The sequence below is a fragment of the Toxorhynchites rutilus genome, chromosome 3, assembly GCF_029784135.1.
Source record: "Toxorhynchites rutilus septentrionalis strain SRP chromosome 3, ASM2978413v1, whole genome shotgun sequence".
Classification (NCBI taxonomy): domain Eukaryota; kingdom Metazoa; phylum Arthropoda; class Insecta; order Diptera; family Culicidae; genus Toxorhynchites; species Toxorhynchites rutilus.
Window position 1 is genome coordinate 135231966 of NC_073746.1, and position 15170 is coordinate 135247135.

General features: G+C 40.4%; 2 protein-coding genes across 12 annotated transcripts in view; one reads left to right on the forward strand and one right to left on the reverse strand.

Moving 5' to 3' along the window:
* The window catches only part of LOC129776872 (protein disks lost), a 654166-nt gene that overhangs the window by 584245 nt on the left and 54751 nt on the right, over positions 1–15170 (forward strand). The window lies entirely within an intron of this gene.
* LOC129776875 (uncharacterized) lies at positions 11949–14404 on the reverse strand. Its single transcript, XM_055782776.1, has 2 exons — positions 14132–14404; positions 11949–13964 (listed from the first exon to the last, which is right to left on the reverse strand). Exon 2 carries the CDS (start codon positions 13951–13953, stop codon positions 12397–12399), a length of 1557 nt encoding a protein of 518 aa, XP_055638751.1. The 5' UTR covers positions 13954–13964; positions 14132–14404; the 3' UTR covers positions 11949–12396.

Below are 15170 nucleotides of genomic sequence, written 5' to 3' on the forward strand. Positions count from 1 at the left end.
CCCGTGCTGTATACCGAAGAGTTTTCGGTGAGGTCAGTAAAAGAAACTCGATTTTTTTTTCGATGCCAAATGACTTAAAAATGCATGAAATGCATGAAAGATCCGGTATAATCTCGAAAAAAAAAATTTGGCCGAAAATCGACCTTCTGGGCCTGAGTGCCGCTGAAGGCATGAAAAAGAAAATTATCGAATTTAAAAAACCGACCATGTACATTTAGTTTATTGGTACAAACAAAAATGACCTGTGCAAAATTTCAGCTCAATCGGACATGATTTAGAGATGCCTCAAAGTACTCAAAGTTTTGATTTTTTGACCACTTAGGTTAAGTCCCAAAAAGTCGATTTTCGGCAAAAAATTTTTTTTTCGTGATAAATTCAGATCTCGATGTTTCATGCATTTTTAAGTCATTTGGCATCGAAAAAAATCGATTTTCTAAATTTCCTTCACTCCCCCCTTGGAAGATTTTCGAGGATCAAAAAATCAAAACTTTGAGCGCTTTGAGGCACCCCTAAATCATGTCCGGTCGAGCTGAAACTTTGCACAGATCATTTTTTGGGCCAATCAACAAAATGTGCATGGTCGGTTTTAGAAATTTGACATGACCATTTTCGCTGCCACCCTAGTCTGCGTGTCTGTGATATAACTGTTGTATATTTTAAGGCGTTATTGGTATTCATTCAAAGAACAATATATAATTGAGTGAAAAAACTCAAGAAAATGTTTTTGTTTTTCTTTAGCTTCATTAAGTTTTAATAGTCATTTAATTCAGCCACCTCATTGTTGTTCGGTCTGTCAGACCTATACGCGAGTATAGGAAGGTTAATGTTGAAGAATTCTAATAAAATAAAAAAAAAGTCACAGGAGGGTTGTGTCCGAGACACGACCGCATAGTTGACGTAGGATTCCGCTAGGCTATCTGTTGATTTTGGATATAATAATGATTTGGTGGCCCTGAAAAGGGCCGTTTTGTTTGGTTGTTCGATATTGTTTGTTCACTCCACCAGTGTTTACCGAGTGGTGATGATAGAAGGATGGTAAACAGTCGTTAGATGGTGCGTATCAGACAGAAGATGCCGAAGTGAAACAAGATATGATGAAAACCGCCCTATGTGATCCTAGATGAGATGCCACCTGTGTTATATATGGATGAAACAAAGAAAAAAACTCACCAATGTAATATAAGATAATTAACAATACCGTACACAATTATCAATTTTTTCTCATCAGTAAAAACTTGTTACTTTAATATAGAGGAAACATATTTGAAATGGGAAAGGTAATTTTCTATTATAATGTTTACTTCCTGAGTGTTGATTCAACCCAATGCGCATTTTAAATGGACTAACAATAACACAACATACTATACTATATGTAGAGCATATGGGAAATCACTTTTTCCAATATTTCTTCACTTTTCCAATTTTTCTCGCCGTATAAACTTTCCTTGGGTAAAAATGAACACAACAAAACGGGCATCTTAAACCAAACGACCCGTTCTCGAGCGGGAACACACCTTACCACCTACTCCACCTCCACCTCTCCACCTACTTTCATGTATTTGCAATGTCGATTTCCCTCACACAGCTTGGTTTTCATGTCTCTGTTAGGGAACACATTTCGGTAGGAGCAAAAGTTCCCCATACTTTCATGTATTTGCAATGCCGATTTCCTCCAGGCAGCTTGGTTTTGATGTCTCTGTTAGGAAACACTTTTCGGTGGGAACAAAAGCCTTTCATCATTTTAATATTTTATGTATTTGCAATGCCCATTTCTCCCAGGCAGCTTGGTTTTGATGTCTCTGTTAGGGAACCGCCGCATGTGTTGTCAATTCGACCAATCAGAAGTGGGTATTTCCGTTAGGATAGGGGTTGAGATTTTTCAATTGTTCGATAGTCAGTTTCATGACATATATTATTTTCTTCAATATAAAAAATTGTTATGAAGTACCGAAATCAATTGACGCAAAAACTTCATCAATCCATCATGAAATGGCTGAGCAATATGCGTTTTAAATTGGACAATTTTCACGATGTGTTCGATTTTCGATTTTCAATTTGTACCCCAATATGTTCCCGAAAGACGTAATCCTACGTCAAAATACAGCTACTAAACAGATACATCATCTCTTTCAACAAGGTCAACACATGTTTTGAAGATCACTAATGGTAATACAACAGGAAAGTATTACAATTTTTTTTCTCTATTCCCAAAATACGGGTTGGAATTTCGTGATTCAATGTGAATGACTTGAGAGTGGTTTTCTGAATTTCGGTCGTAGAAGGTGGTCTTTGGTGCTAAAAAGTGTGAAAGTTTAAAGGACACGTTCGTTTGCCGCAGTGAATTCAGGTCTAACTCCGGATTCAATGGGAAGTGTGTAATTTTCATTCCATGAGTTCGACAAGGCTGAAGAAAGTATTGCTTCCTGGTGCTCCATTTTGTGCTGTTAGAGACACAGCTCGTTAGTGGTGATAGCACGGCTTGTTCTGCTTCTGTGTTCATCTATTCCATTTTCTTTTCCACGCGTTCGTTGTGTTTGTGTGTCTTTCGCTATAATCCATCAGCTAGTCAAACGCGAAGTGTGTGTGTGCCAGTGGTAGTGATTTTGTATGACCTTTTGGCAGCATGATCACAGTTTGATACTTGTAGATGCATATATTTATGCAAGCTTGTATGCAATCAATCTTGTTCCACGGCGATGTGGATTATTCTGTGCAAGATTTTACATTGATGAATGGAAAATCTACACTCGGATTATATATTGGTGAGATCGTTCTTTATTATCAAAAAAATTAATTCTAGTAGATGGGGTTGAGGGTATATTTTTGTGTGTTTATTGGATGAGTTTTTTATTATTTTTCAAATTTATTCCAGAACTTTTTTTTGACGTAGGACTACGTCTTTCATTTCTATACCGGGGTGTAAAATCAAAGTTTCGAAAACGAAAGCGTTACGCCGGAGACCGAGATTTTGAACGTTAATAGCTCTTAAACAACTGAACGAAATGGTATGATAAACACTTCATTCGAAAGATAAAATGTCTACGCGTCATATACTTGTTACTTTTTCATCCAAAAACTTGTTTCAATAGTCTTAAAATTGCTTTCAAAACAGGCTATTGAAATCACCAATCGGTATATAAGCGAGCGCCGCTCGTAAACCCACTCAGTTATGATTGAACAGCGATTGGAGCATGTTGTCGCTGTTGTTGTGAAGCTAATTTCGTGTATCATGAAAGCGCTGATGAACGGTGTCACCAAGAGCCTGTTTGTGCACCTAAGGCCAGAAGGGAATCCATCAGGAGGAAAGTGATGCCACGGTTCCGGAGCAGCCGCCACACACACACATACACGCGCGGAATTCTCGTTGCTATCATCGTTGCTGAAAAATAATCTGCCAGATCCCCTGGGAATTGAAAAATACATTGATGCGAAAGAGTTTATTTTAATGTTTTCTATCCATATAACACTGCAACCAAATACATTTGGTTTGGTGATTTTTCAATCAATCGCAATTAATAGGAAAGCTTCTGAATATTTTTTTCCCATCAGAGGAAAATTTTCGTATCCAATATTGGATGCATAACATGAAAAACGTGAAACATCATCGCGAAAATCAAGTCAGTTATCGAGCGATTATTTGCTTTCTACTCATATAATGCTGCGACCAAATACATTTGGTTTTGGATTTTTTCAATCAAGTGCGATCAACGTAAGACCACGTCTTTCGGAAATTTATTAGAGGTGCAATGAATCTTTAGGAATTCCCGCTCTACGCGCACTGGCAAACAATGTTTACTCAACAATTTCTCAAACGAGAAATGGGTGTTGTGAGAAAGGATTAGCGAACGCGAAAACGACAAACGGGAGAAAGATATGTTTGGAGGTTGAAGGAAATTGGCAGAAAACTTCTTCATTCTATCATTCAAATAATGTGATTCATACCACTTCGTTTTACCAGAAAGAGTTTCTTGATGCTCAAAGGAGGAATCGAGTCCTCCGAGGAAATTACCCAGCGCAAATTAGAGTCGACTATCGATTGCGGCATTCGTACACAAATAATTTTATAATGCAGTTTCACCAAAGTGATTTCTTCGGATATATTCACTACATCATGTCATGTATTTCATATTCTTCATTATGAAATCCATATCCATGGCACCTATCGGTATCGAATTATCATCGACACCACGATTTTCGCTAAATGCTCCTTTCAGTTCGGCCTGTAAAAAACTTTTCTGAACTCTTATCTATCAAATTTGGAGCCCTGAAAAGGGCCGTTGATTATATGCTAAGCTAATATAGCACGCTCTCCTCGGATACGATGGACCAGCTGGATGTCCTTGGGCATGATGCGACGCGTTTTGCATGGATAGCACACAAATTGGTATCTTCGAATAAGCCTCCTGCAGCGTCATAACCGCGGAACTTTGGAAGCGCAAGTCGGTTTTGAAGTACTGAGCAATTTCACGAACCAAATGCTGCAAAGGTAGCTTGCGGATCAGCAATTCGGTCGACTTCCGATAGCGATGAATTTCACGCAAAGTTCCCGGTCGATAGCGATGTGGCTTCCTCACCTATCCTGCGGCTGGTGCGCTTATCCGAGCTGCTTTCGTGCGCCTTACCACCGAAAGACTAACAAATTTGATGGATTAGAGTTCAGAAAAGTTTTTGCAGGCCAAACTGAAACGAGAATTTTCGTTTGGATGCCATACAGCATCGAGAAAAATCCGGAAAGATCTAATCGTTGCTGAAAAATAATCTGCCAGTTCTCTGGGAATTGAAAAATACATCCATGCGAAAGAGTTTATTTTAATGTTTTCTAACCATATGACATATAACGAAAATTATATAATTTTCAATCGATTATTGCTCAGTCGCCGAAATGGTTCATACTCAGAGAGTTCATTCGCCTCTAGTTTGCCTTCCAAATTGCCATCGTAAACCACACCTTCTCTCGATTCAATCACGCACGAAAAGCATACTTAAATGATATTCTGGTGGTGAAACCCATTAATTTTTCGTGAGGCGTCGTGCACAAATTACGTAATGCGATAAGAGGGGAGGGGGTAGATGTTGCGTTACTTTCTGTTTATTAGAGATAGTAAATTGCGTTACGAAAGGGGGGAGGGGGTTCAAAATCCGGATTTTTAGCGTTACGTAATTTGTACACGACGCCTGAGGACATCGTCAAGACAACATCGTTACTGAACGAGCTGAACGGCGAGGGATCGAGGGATTCATTACCTGGCCTGACCTGACCTGAAATGCAATCAGTTTGTTTTAACTGTGAGGGAGCGCAGAAAAGCCGATCGATCAGAAGGAGAAGAGAAGGTGACCAAGAGAGTATCAGCATCAAAATACGGTTCCTCAGGAAGACATCGAAGCAGCCGCCACACACACACATACACGTGCGCAACTCTTTTCGTTTCGGTTATCGAGAAGAAACCTGGAAAGAAGTGATCGTTGCTGAAAAATAATCTGCCAGTTCCCCTTGGAATTGAAAATTACATTCAAGCGAGTTTATTTTAATGTTTTCTATCCATATAATACTACGACCACATACATTTGGTTTTGTGATTTGTCAATCAAGTGCAGTTAGCAGGAAAGCTTCTAAAGATTATTCTTCAGAACAAGGTTTTTTGTATCCAATATTGGATGCATAAAACCTTGAGCCTCCAACGTAACGCTCTCGTTTTTGAAGTCACCCAAATATTTATTTATTCATTCATTCAGAATGGATTTAGATTCAACTTCAAACAAATGATCTCTAAATCAACGATAGTCCTACGTCACCCTTGCGGTTATACCATAGATATAACCCACTTCCTGTTTTTTCTCGTAGCTTAGTTGTGTGTAAATGTATATCCGTATGAATGTAACTTTTCGTTCGAAAAGTGTGGTCTGTTTTAAGTAGTAATAGTTTGCGCGTCGCGTAATATAATTGTGGTTGAAGCGTTCTCGTTCTCACTAAAACAGAAGTTTAACTGTTTCGGCGTGGGCTGTTAGAAAATGTTAATACTTTAATCCTTTAAATGATTACTCCTATAATTCTACAGTTTTTTATTTATTTAATTCTTTAATTTCTTCTTTTTTCGCGATTTAAGTTTGACAAAAAATATTCTCGGTTACCATCTCAGGTTTCTTAAACATAACTTTCCGAAGTCGCTATTGGAAATTGATAGGGTACGCTCGTTGAACAATGGAATATATCGGCGGTCCGATTGGTTTTAGAGAAGTTCCCTTGGTTACCTTCTCAGGTTTCCCAAAGGTAACTCTCCGTCGTCGCAATTGGAGCTCGATAAATAATACACGTAAATCATAACGATATATATCATAATAATTTGACAGAAGTTCCCTCGGTTACCTTGTCAGGTTTCCCACACTCAACTCTCCCCCGTCGCGATTGGATTTCTATGAAAAATACGTGTGATAAATAATAAAATATAACCAGTCCAATTGTTTTTACAGGTTCGCGTTAACATAATCACATCACTTACCTCAGTGAATCCTGATACTCACCTCACCCTACTAACAACTGTCCCTTCCATGATAATCGCTAGGGAACCACGCTATAGAAGCGACCCTTCTGGCCTTCGGGCGGCGATTATCATACTAACATTCCTTCCCTTCCCCTGGTGACTGTAAGGACGTGGCCGGCGTCGTTATTGACCATTTAAAGCTCGAATCACCGGAAATTGCACAACGAGAATGATTTGCTAGTCCCAAGCGTCATTCTGTGTGTTCTTTGTGCAATTTGGTTGGTTCAGGTCAATCACGGGGAGCAACTACGAATTGTACAGTCTACCCAAGCTCAAGCTCTATTCCCAAAATACGGGTTGAATTGATAATTATACGGGACAATGAAAAATGGTCGAAAATAATGTACTGTCCCGTTCAAAACAGTACGTTTGGTCAGCCTAGTTTTAATCCATGATCCATTTTTTCAATAATTGATAACTAGTAATCTCACTCACCCAACAGGATTGATATAATTAAGCAAACCTGTTCTTCCAACGGGCAATTAAACTCTTTACATCAGCACAAGTACTCTAAATCGTGCACCAAAAATGTTCTCGCTGCTCAACAACAAGCACCTTAATTAAAATCTTTGTCCCGTTCGAAGCTATCCCTATCTACACCCGGAAGACAAGGAAACGAGCGCCCAATCGGTTAGCTGCAAAAATAACACCGTCCTTTCTGGCATACACACCTACAAGCACAGTAGAGGGTGATCTGATATGCTCCGGCTAGACGAAAATCAGCACACAAAGAGAACCCACTCCCAGTGGCTGCACATACATCCATATGCGGCCCCCTTGCGGCAGCCCACCTCATATAGATAGGCAGGTTCAGTCGGGACGATGAGCGGAGACTGTTATGCTGTCTGCACCGCGCCTCCCGGATCCCATATAAACTCGCCCGGGCGATGGAAATGGATGTGTCGGGGTGAATAATAATAATGCAATTTTCCCATCCCTTTCCGTCGCTGCTGCTCTCGACGATGTTGTGGCTCAATTCAATTCTCTCCTGCTGACGGCTGGCAAAAGGGTCACTCAACAGTAAATACCATCGTAGCTGTGGGTGAGCGATGAGAACGATGATGCCTGCATTTGTTGATGTGAGTGCTAATGCGGCGCGCCACTCGACGACTTTCCTCAATGATCATGATGACAAGTGAGTACCCAAAATTGAAACAATAACCGCCAAAAAATCCCAAGGAAGCGAAAAACAACAAAAAGCCAACTTCTGGTGGAAACATAATCGGCACAGAATACGCACATGACAACATAACAAACACAGACGTATGCAGCATTAATACCACGCAGGATTTCTTTTTTGAACGCCAGAACGGGTTCTGAAAACAAAGAGCTTTCTACAGCCACCACATCTTGCTCTCGCTCTCCCGGATTTCTCCAACCTTGAAAGAGGAAAACTTTTCAATGATGCGCTTGTTGCGCATAATCGAAATTCAAAATTAATGTACCAAGTTTTCCGTCTCTACACAACCATCATCCGCCAGGCCATGTTGAGCTTCCGGATTGGGGGGATGGAGAGGGCATAGATGATGCTCAGCGAGTGCTGTGCGTGTATATGTGCAGGACTCTTAGGACTCTTTGTGTGTGGCGCTTCTAGGTTTCGCCGGGAAAAAAGTAGACAGCTCTCGTTCTTTGTCGTCTGCGTCTTTCGCTGTTGTGTCGATGCGAGATTTTCCGGCAGGCTTTGTGTTGTGTGGAGAAGCAGAAAAAAAACAAGCGCTAACAGGTATGCAGCCCCACACTGTGGGGGCCGTTCGATTTGTTACTGTATGTGTGTTACCTGGGCGTACCGAGAATTGGAGGACAGACTCGGAACGCACCGTCATTGGTATCATTGATTATGAGGCTGAATCGTAGGGGTGTAGGGTGACCAGATCAATGGACGTGCGATTGAAATTGTTTTTGATGTTCCGATACTTCATATTTCATTTGGTGTGAAAGGTCGCCCCGGAAAACAACTGCAAGAATAGTGAAGTATCGTATCCTATGTTTTAAACTTACCGGGCAATCAATGAAACACAGGTTTGCGTGCGAGAGACCGCCGCTTCCGACGACGAGTCGACGGTCGACTCGGAACGCGTCATCTTGGCGGCTTGAGTTGCCTCGATTCTTTCCATTCGATTCGATCTATTCGCTATCGCAACTCAAACAGTTGCTGAGTGAATTCATGGGGATGCTGCCACCCGGGGATTCCATCGGTACTGGTAGTTGTCTAATCTTTCAACAGCCTAATTAGGGAAACCACTGACGATGGTTGTACTGGAACATTACATACAAATATAACCAGGAACTGACACTCGAGTATTCATTGGAACTATTTTGTTGCATACGGTACTGACTTGATTATGAACCGTGGGCTGCAACTGTGTATCTTGTGCATTGACCTCGGATGAAATTTGCATCACTTGCGACGTACAGAAACGCTTTGTTTTGGTAGGGTTCATGCCCGAGACGTAATACCAGAGGAGATTTGTAACCTGGTATTGACCCTCGTAGTCGGGAACCCATTCCTGTGTCCTTTGTGTACTACGACGCGACGACTTTTGACACTTCCGTTCTATTCTTCCTTGAGGGGGTAGTGCACTATGGAAACCTGAAAAAAATCAAAAAAAAATTCTGGCCTAAAATGATTTCTGGGATGTCTACTTTACTGCAGTTTTTGTCCCAGGTTTGCTCGATCCTCCGTTCCAAAGTTACAAGCCAATTAGAGGATCTAAATCTTTGCGTAAGGAGCGTGGATCCAAAATTTAAAACGCGTTTTTCTCGAAACTAAGTTTTGCAAACTGGTGGGAGTTCCACCTCCGGAACGGTTCATCCGATTTTGATGAAATAGTTTTTCCCAGATTCTCCACTGAATTTTCTGTCATCGTACATAGAATTTTTTTTTTTTTATATTTTGAAAAATAAAATTTTGTTGAATGTTTTTGTCTCGATTTTTGAGGCAAAAACGCATTTCTTTTACAACAAAACGTCGCCATTTCGTCGAAAATCAATATTATGAAAAAATCCTACGTACGATGACAGGAAATATATCCTAGATTACGTAAAAAAATCATTGGTTGAAATCGGTCCACAAGAATAACTTGTAGAACTCCCACCAGTCTACAAGGTTTGGGCTGCAAGGGTGACGCGAACGCAGCCTCATCCGTTTTTTCGAATATTGTTGTTTATGCAATCGATCAGTTCGCACCAAAGAAAATTACGTCCCCACCTATTAACCCACCTTGGTCCAATCTTCGACTGATGCGACTAAAGTCATATAAACGTGCTGCTTTAAAGAAATTTTGCAAACAGCGTACGGTCGTGTCAAAACGGAATTATAAAAACGCCAACAAACAGTAAAAGCGACTTAACAATCGGTTTTACCAAGCCACTCAACGTGAACTTCAAAACAAGCTTAAAGTGAATCCGAAAAGTTTCTGGAGACACGTGAATGATCAGCGGAAAGAGTCAGGGTTACCTTCTTCTATGTTCAATGCAGATCAAGAGGCAACGGATACTGTGGGAATTGCTGATCTGTTCCGGTCGCAGTTTAGCAGTGTTTTCGTCAACGAACATTTGTCTAGAGACCATATATCAGCTGCCGCTAGTGAGGTTCCTATACATCGTGACATTGGGTCGCATCCGCCAATTTCGGGTGATGATGTACGGAAAGCTAGCCTCGTCTCAAGAATTTTGTCTCCGTTGGTCCAGACGGAATACCTTCGCTCGTCATTAAGAATTGCATTGTAGTTTTGTTCTCACCATTAGCATCGATCTTCAACCTCTCGTTGAATTCTGGAATTTTCCCCGAGATCTGGAAGTTCTCGTTCGTTTTTCCTATATTCAAAAAGGGTGATAAGCAATCGGTTACGAACTATCGCGGTATCGCTGCTTTATGTGCAGTCTCTAAACTATTTGAGCTGTTGGTGCTGGATTATTTGAAATACAATTGTTCCAGCTACATTGCCTCCGAGCAACACGGGTTTATGCCGAAGAGATCTACTGCTACAAATCTCGTACAATACACCTCTTCAATCATACGCGAGATGGTAAAGGGACATCAAGTCGACGCTATTTACACCGATCTCTCGGCTGCATTTGATTAAATTAATCATGACATTGCAATTGCCAAATTAGAGTTACTTGGCTTCCACGGTTCTCTTCTTAAATAGCTTCGCTCATATCTTACCGGTCGACATATGGCAGTAAAAATAGGTGATCATATTTCCGAATCGTTTCCAGTATCTTCTGGCGTGCCTCAGGGCAGTCACCTAGGACCCTTCATCTTTTTACTCTATTTGAACGACGTTCATTTTTCTATTCGTTGCATGAAGCTGTCTTACGCCGACGATTTCAAATTGTATTCTGTTATAAAGGACCGAGGTGACGCTTTATTTCTGCAGCAGCAGTTATACGTTTTCGCTGATTGGTGTCACAAGAACAGAATGGTGCTAAACGCCTCAAAATGTGCAGTTATCACGTTCTGCAGGAAAAAATGGCCAATCTGTTTCGCAAATTGCCTGACGGATCATATTATCAATCGTGAGTCAAACATCAGACTTGGGTGTCATACTTGATTCGAAACTAACCTTTAAGGATCAGGTTGATTACGTTTCCGCCAAGGCGTCAAGTCAACTCGGTTTCATATTTCGGTTCGCCAAAGAATTCAGGAATGTTTCTTGTTTGAAAGCTCTCTAGTCATCTTTGTTCGCTCAACACTGGAGTACTGCTCGGTAGTATGGGCTCCTTTTTACGGTAACAGTGTGAATCGCATCGAATCCATCCAACGAAAATTCGTACAGTTTGCTCTTCGTTGGTTACCTTGGAGGAATCGGCTCAATCTTCCAGATTATTAATGCCGATGCATTTTGATGGACCTACAGTTACTAAGCGTTCGCCGCGACGTTTCAAAATCTATATTTATCGCTGATCTGTTGCGGTCTGATATTGATTGTGGTGCATTATTGCAACAACTGAACATCAACATCAGACGCGTGAATCTACGTTCTTACTCTTTTTTAAACGTCCCAGTCTTTCGCACGAACTACGGTGCAAATGAGCCGATAACCGGCATGTGCAAGGCGTTCAATAAGTGTTACAATTGTTTCGATTTCAATGTGTCCCGTCTTAGGCTTAAGTATTTGTTTTACGGTGTTCTTCTTATTAATTGATTGTTTTTGTATCCAGACCTTTCTTAATTTTGTATCCAGACCTTGGTAATGTGTTTAAGATTAGGTTTAAGTAAATGTATCTGTAGGATGTTATGTAGTCTTTTGATACGTAAAAGATGAGGTTTTGCGCCCACTTTGTGGGCTTTTCCCTCCAATAAAGAACATTAAAGAAGGGTTCAACAAACTTGTTGCGGCTATTCAGCGAACAGTCCAATTGACACCAATATATTTTTTGTTTGTTAGATAATATAAGGTACACTGGGGCAAGTGGAACCCCAAAAACCATTATTTCAAAAATAAAGTGTCCTATTTTTCCTGTTTTTGATTATTTTTCAAAACGAATTATACACATCACTACTGTAGCCGATTAGCTATTAATATATGGAACCGAAAAATGAATTCCTCAACTAGATTTTAAGTTTGGCCAAAAATAATCTCCAAGTCCCCAAAGTCCACTTACCCCTTGATACGGGGGTTAGTGGAAACCTGGAATTTTATGTTTACAACAAGTTAAACTCTGTTAAAAAGGTGTTTGGGAATGAATAAAACAAACTGTATTCACTTTCTTTTATTCTTTGATAATACAAAATTAATTAATCAATGCATTTAAGGAAATAAAAAAAAAATGCAATAAATATCGTTATTGCTTCGCAAGTCTTCAAAATCAGGTCAATAGATAAAAATAGCAGGTACATCGCTAACCACAGTTATGATTTCTTCGAAGCTCTCTTACGCTTTGCTTTCTGTGTCGCCTCTTTAACCGATTTGATCGTTTCCAGCTTCACAACGGCATCAGTCGATGTTATAACTTCTGCCCCAGGACAAACTTTTTTTCTCTGCGCTTTGGAAACAGGAATCTGTTTCACATGGTCAAGGAGAATCGCTTCAAAAGAATTATTTTGTGGATTATCATTTTCCATTTGGTCATTCCCTGTTGAGGAAGCAATGCAATTACAAGTTGCTGAAGCTGCATCTCTGGTGTTTGTTACTCTTGGAAGCGCCTTCTTCGATCCTTCGACGATCTCAACAGTGTTGTCATCTAACGTTTGAGCTGCTTGCTGTGATGCGATGAAACGTGCCCATGCTCTCGGTTCGTATTTGTCTTCCGGAATCACCTTATCGGAAAACGGGTATACGCCGGCCTTGCGGAACCCATTTTTAATTATTTGTGAATCAAATGATCTCCAAACTTTGGAGATAATGTTTGAAAAAGCTGATTTAGACAGCTTCGTCCCATAGTGATTCCGTTGCCACTGGATAACGCACTTGTCATAGTCTTGCTTCAATGGTTTAAACACCGCCAGGTCCATAGGCTGCAAGAGATGACTTGTGTGGGGCGGAAGTTTGAGTATCACAACATTATTCTCGATTGCTTTTTGGATGAGAGCAAGAGAAACATGTGATACATGGCCATCGTAAAGTAGGACCAATTGTCCCTCAGCGGTAGCGCTCAGAAAGGACCGTTCGAAGTAGTTGGCGAAAACATCCGTCTCCATCCAGCCGTTTTTGGTTGCAGCATAAACTATTCCAGGAAATTCATCACATTTACTAGCCATCCAGCTGTTCCATACGTTGGATCCTTTGAAAATAATAAGTGGTGGTAATTTGTCACCAGCCGCATTTCCTCCCATCAATACAGTAAAATTTTCTTTTCCTGAACCGCCCGTGACACGATGAGCAGCTCTTCCAGTTTCTCCCACAGTCTTAACCCGACTCGGATCGAGGCAGAAGCTAGTCTCATCGATGTTATATATCTGCTCTGGAGGAACGTTCGTGGTCACCTGTTTTAGGAGCTTGAAGTATTCGGTCATCACGAAAGGATCAGCTCCTCGTTTCCGTGCGACCTCAACGGCTTGGGGCTTTTTTTGCGATAGATGATGCCGGCGCTTAAAATTCCGGAAAAAATCGTCTCCCGGAACACCGCTTACAAACGGTGTTTGAAGCTTGTTAACTTTTACGTACTCTGCTATTGCCAAAATTGTCTCCTCTTTGGATAGTCCAAAGCCACACTTATCCATTTTCTTGATACAGTCGGCGATCTGTGTTTCAACCTTCAACGGCAAAGCAGTGGGTCGGCCTCCCGTTATACTTTTAATGCCTCTCAGACCTTTCACTCGCTTGAAGAGTGTTGCATATGGGATTCGGAAGTGCTTTGCTGCCGCTTTTATCTTCATCTTGCCGTTTTTTACATCATCCATCGCATCTGTCAAGTCCTGTCCACTGTATTTAGCAGGAGAACGCTTGCGAATGTATTTGCGAACCATTCTTCCGGTGGCTGTAAAGATTAAAAACATTCAATAAGCAATGTTTACTTTCACGTATTCCACTTAACCCAATTACAAAAACATGTGGGGCAAGTGGAAACAGGCCGATTTTTATAGTAAAAAGACAATCTTTCACATTTTGTATCGGTAAACACAAAAATAAGCATTTTTCAATTACCTAGTAGTGAAATGTAACCAGTTTTCCGAACTGCCGATCGTCGAAAATGTAATTTTACTGACAGCGTAATCGACTCTGATCGCAGCTGCAGAAATGCGATTGTAAACAAAGCAATATTTGGTTGCGTCTGGTGGTTCACAACGACTAAAAAGTACGTTTAGTAGATGTTTATTGATTGTTTGGCAGATGTTGTGTGGAAACAAAGCAAAATATTTTTTGTTATTTGTTTACTTTATATTTGATCCACTTACCCCCAAATTCCACTTGCCCCAGTGTACCTTATACCTAATATAACTATGATATCAGATTAATCATAGTAATTTATTTTTTCGTTAAAAAAATCGCGAAAATCACATACTCTTTGAGATGTTCATAGTGCTTAAGTTGTGCTTGGCAGGTATCGTTTTTTTTGGAAGATATATTTTCTATATCCCCTTCCCTCATCTAAACGCTGAAACTCAAGTCCTTGTACTGACACTCACTGCTGTTGATCAGCTATATCTTGAAATAGATACACTTGGGACTTGTTCAGCCGGGAGGACAGAAAATATGCTTTTTATTGTGTTACAGTATCAAATGCACAAATATAAGCACCTGCTTTTAAGAGTGTTAAATTGTTTGTATGCACTGAGCAGACTTCTCGTTCTCTCAGACTGAATGTCAACTTGGAATTGCACATAAGCACGCTATCCCCACAACCACTGATACTGTGATACTAATACACAAGAATTTACACCACATTATAAAATTAAATTGGATCTTATAAGCATACACCGAAAATGTTTCCTGAGATTAAACGGGTAGCGTAAACAGTGCGTGCTTGCTTGCAAAGTGTCTTTTAATTTGCTCTCTTCTATACTCTTACATTACAATGGCATATATATTATATACAAATTTGCTTCTCGCTTGAGTGAATGCTGTAACAGTATGGGTGGACAACACTCTCATGATACTTTTAAGTTCATTTATAGTAATGTACTGAGGATGTCAAAAAGGTGTTAAATATTTGTTTTGGCTATACTAAAGAATTATTTCGTAC

Bases quoted from the DNA above. Each gene is read 5' to 3' on its own strand.
- LOC129776875 (XM_055782776.1), bottom strand. From the start codon at position 13,953: ATGGTTCGCAAATACATTCGCAAGCGTTCTCCTGCTAAATACAGTGGA.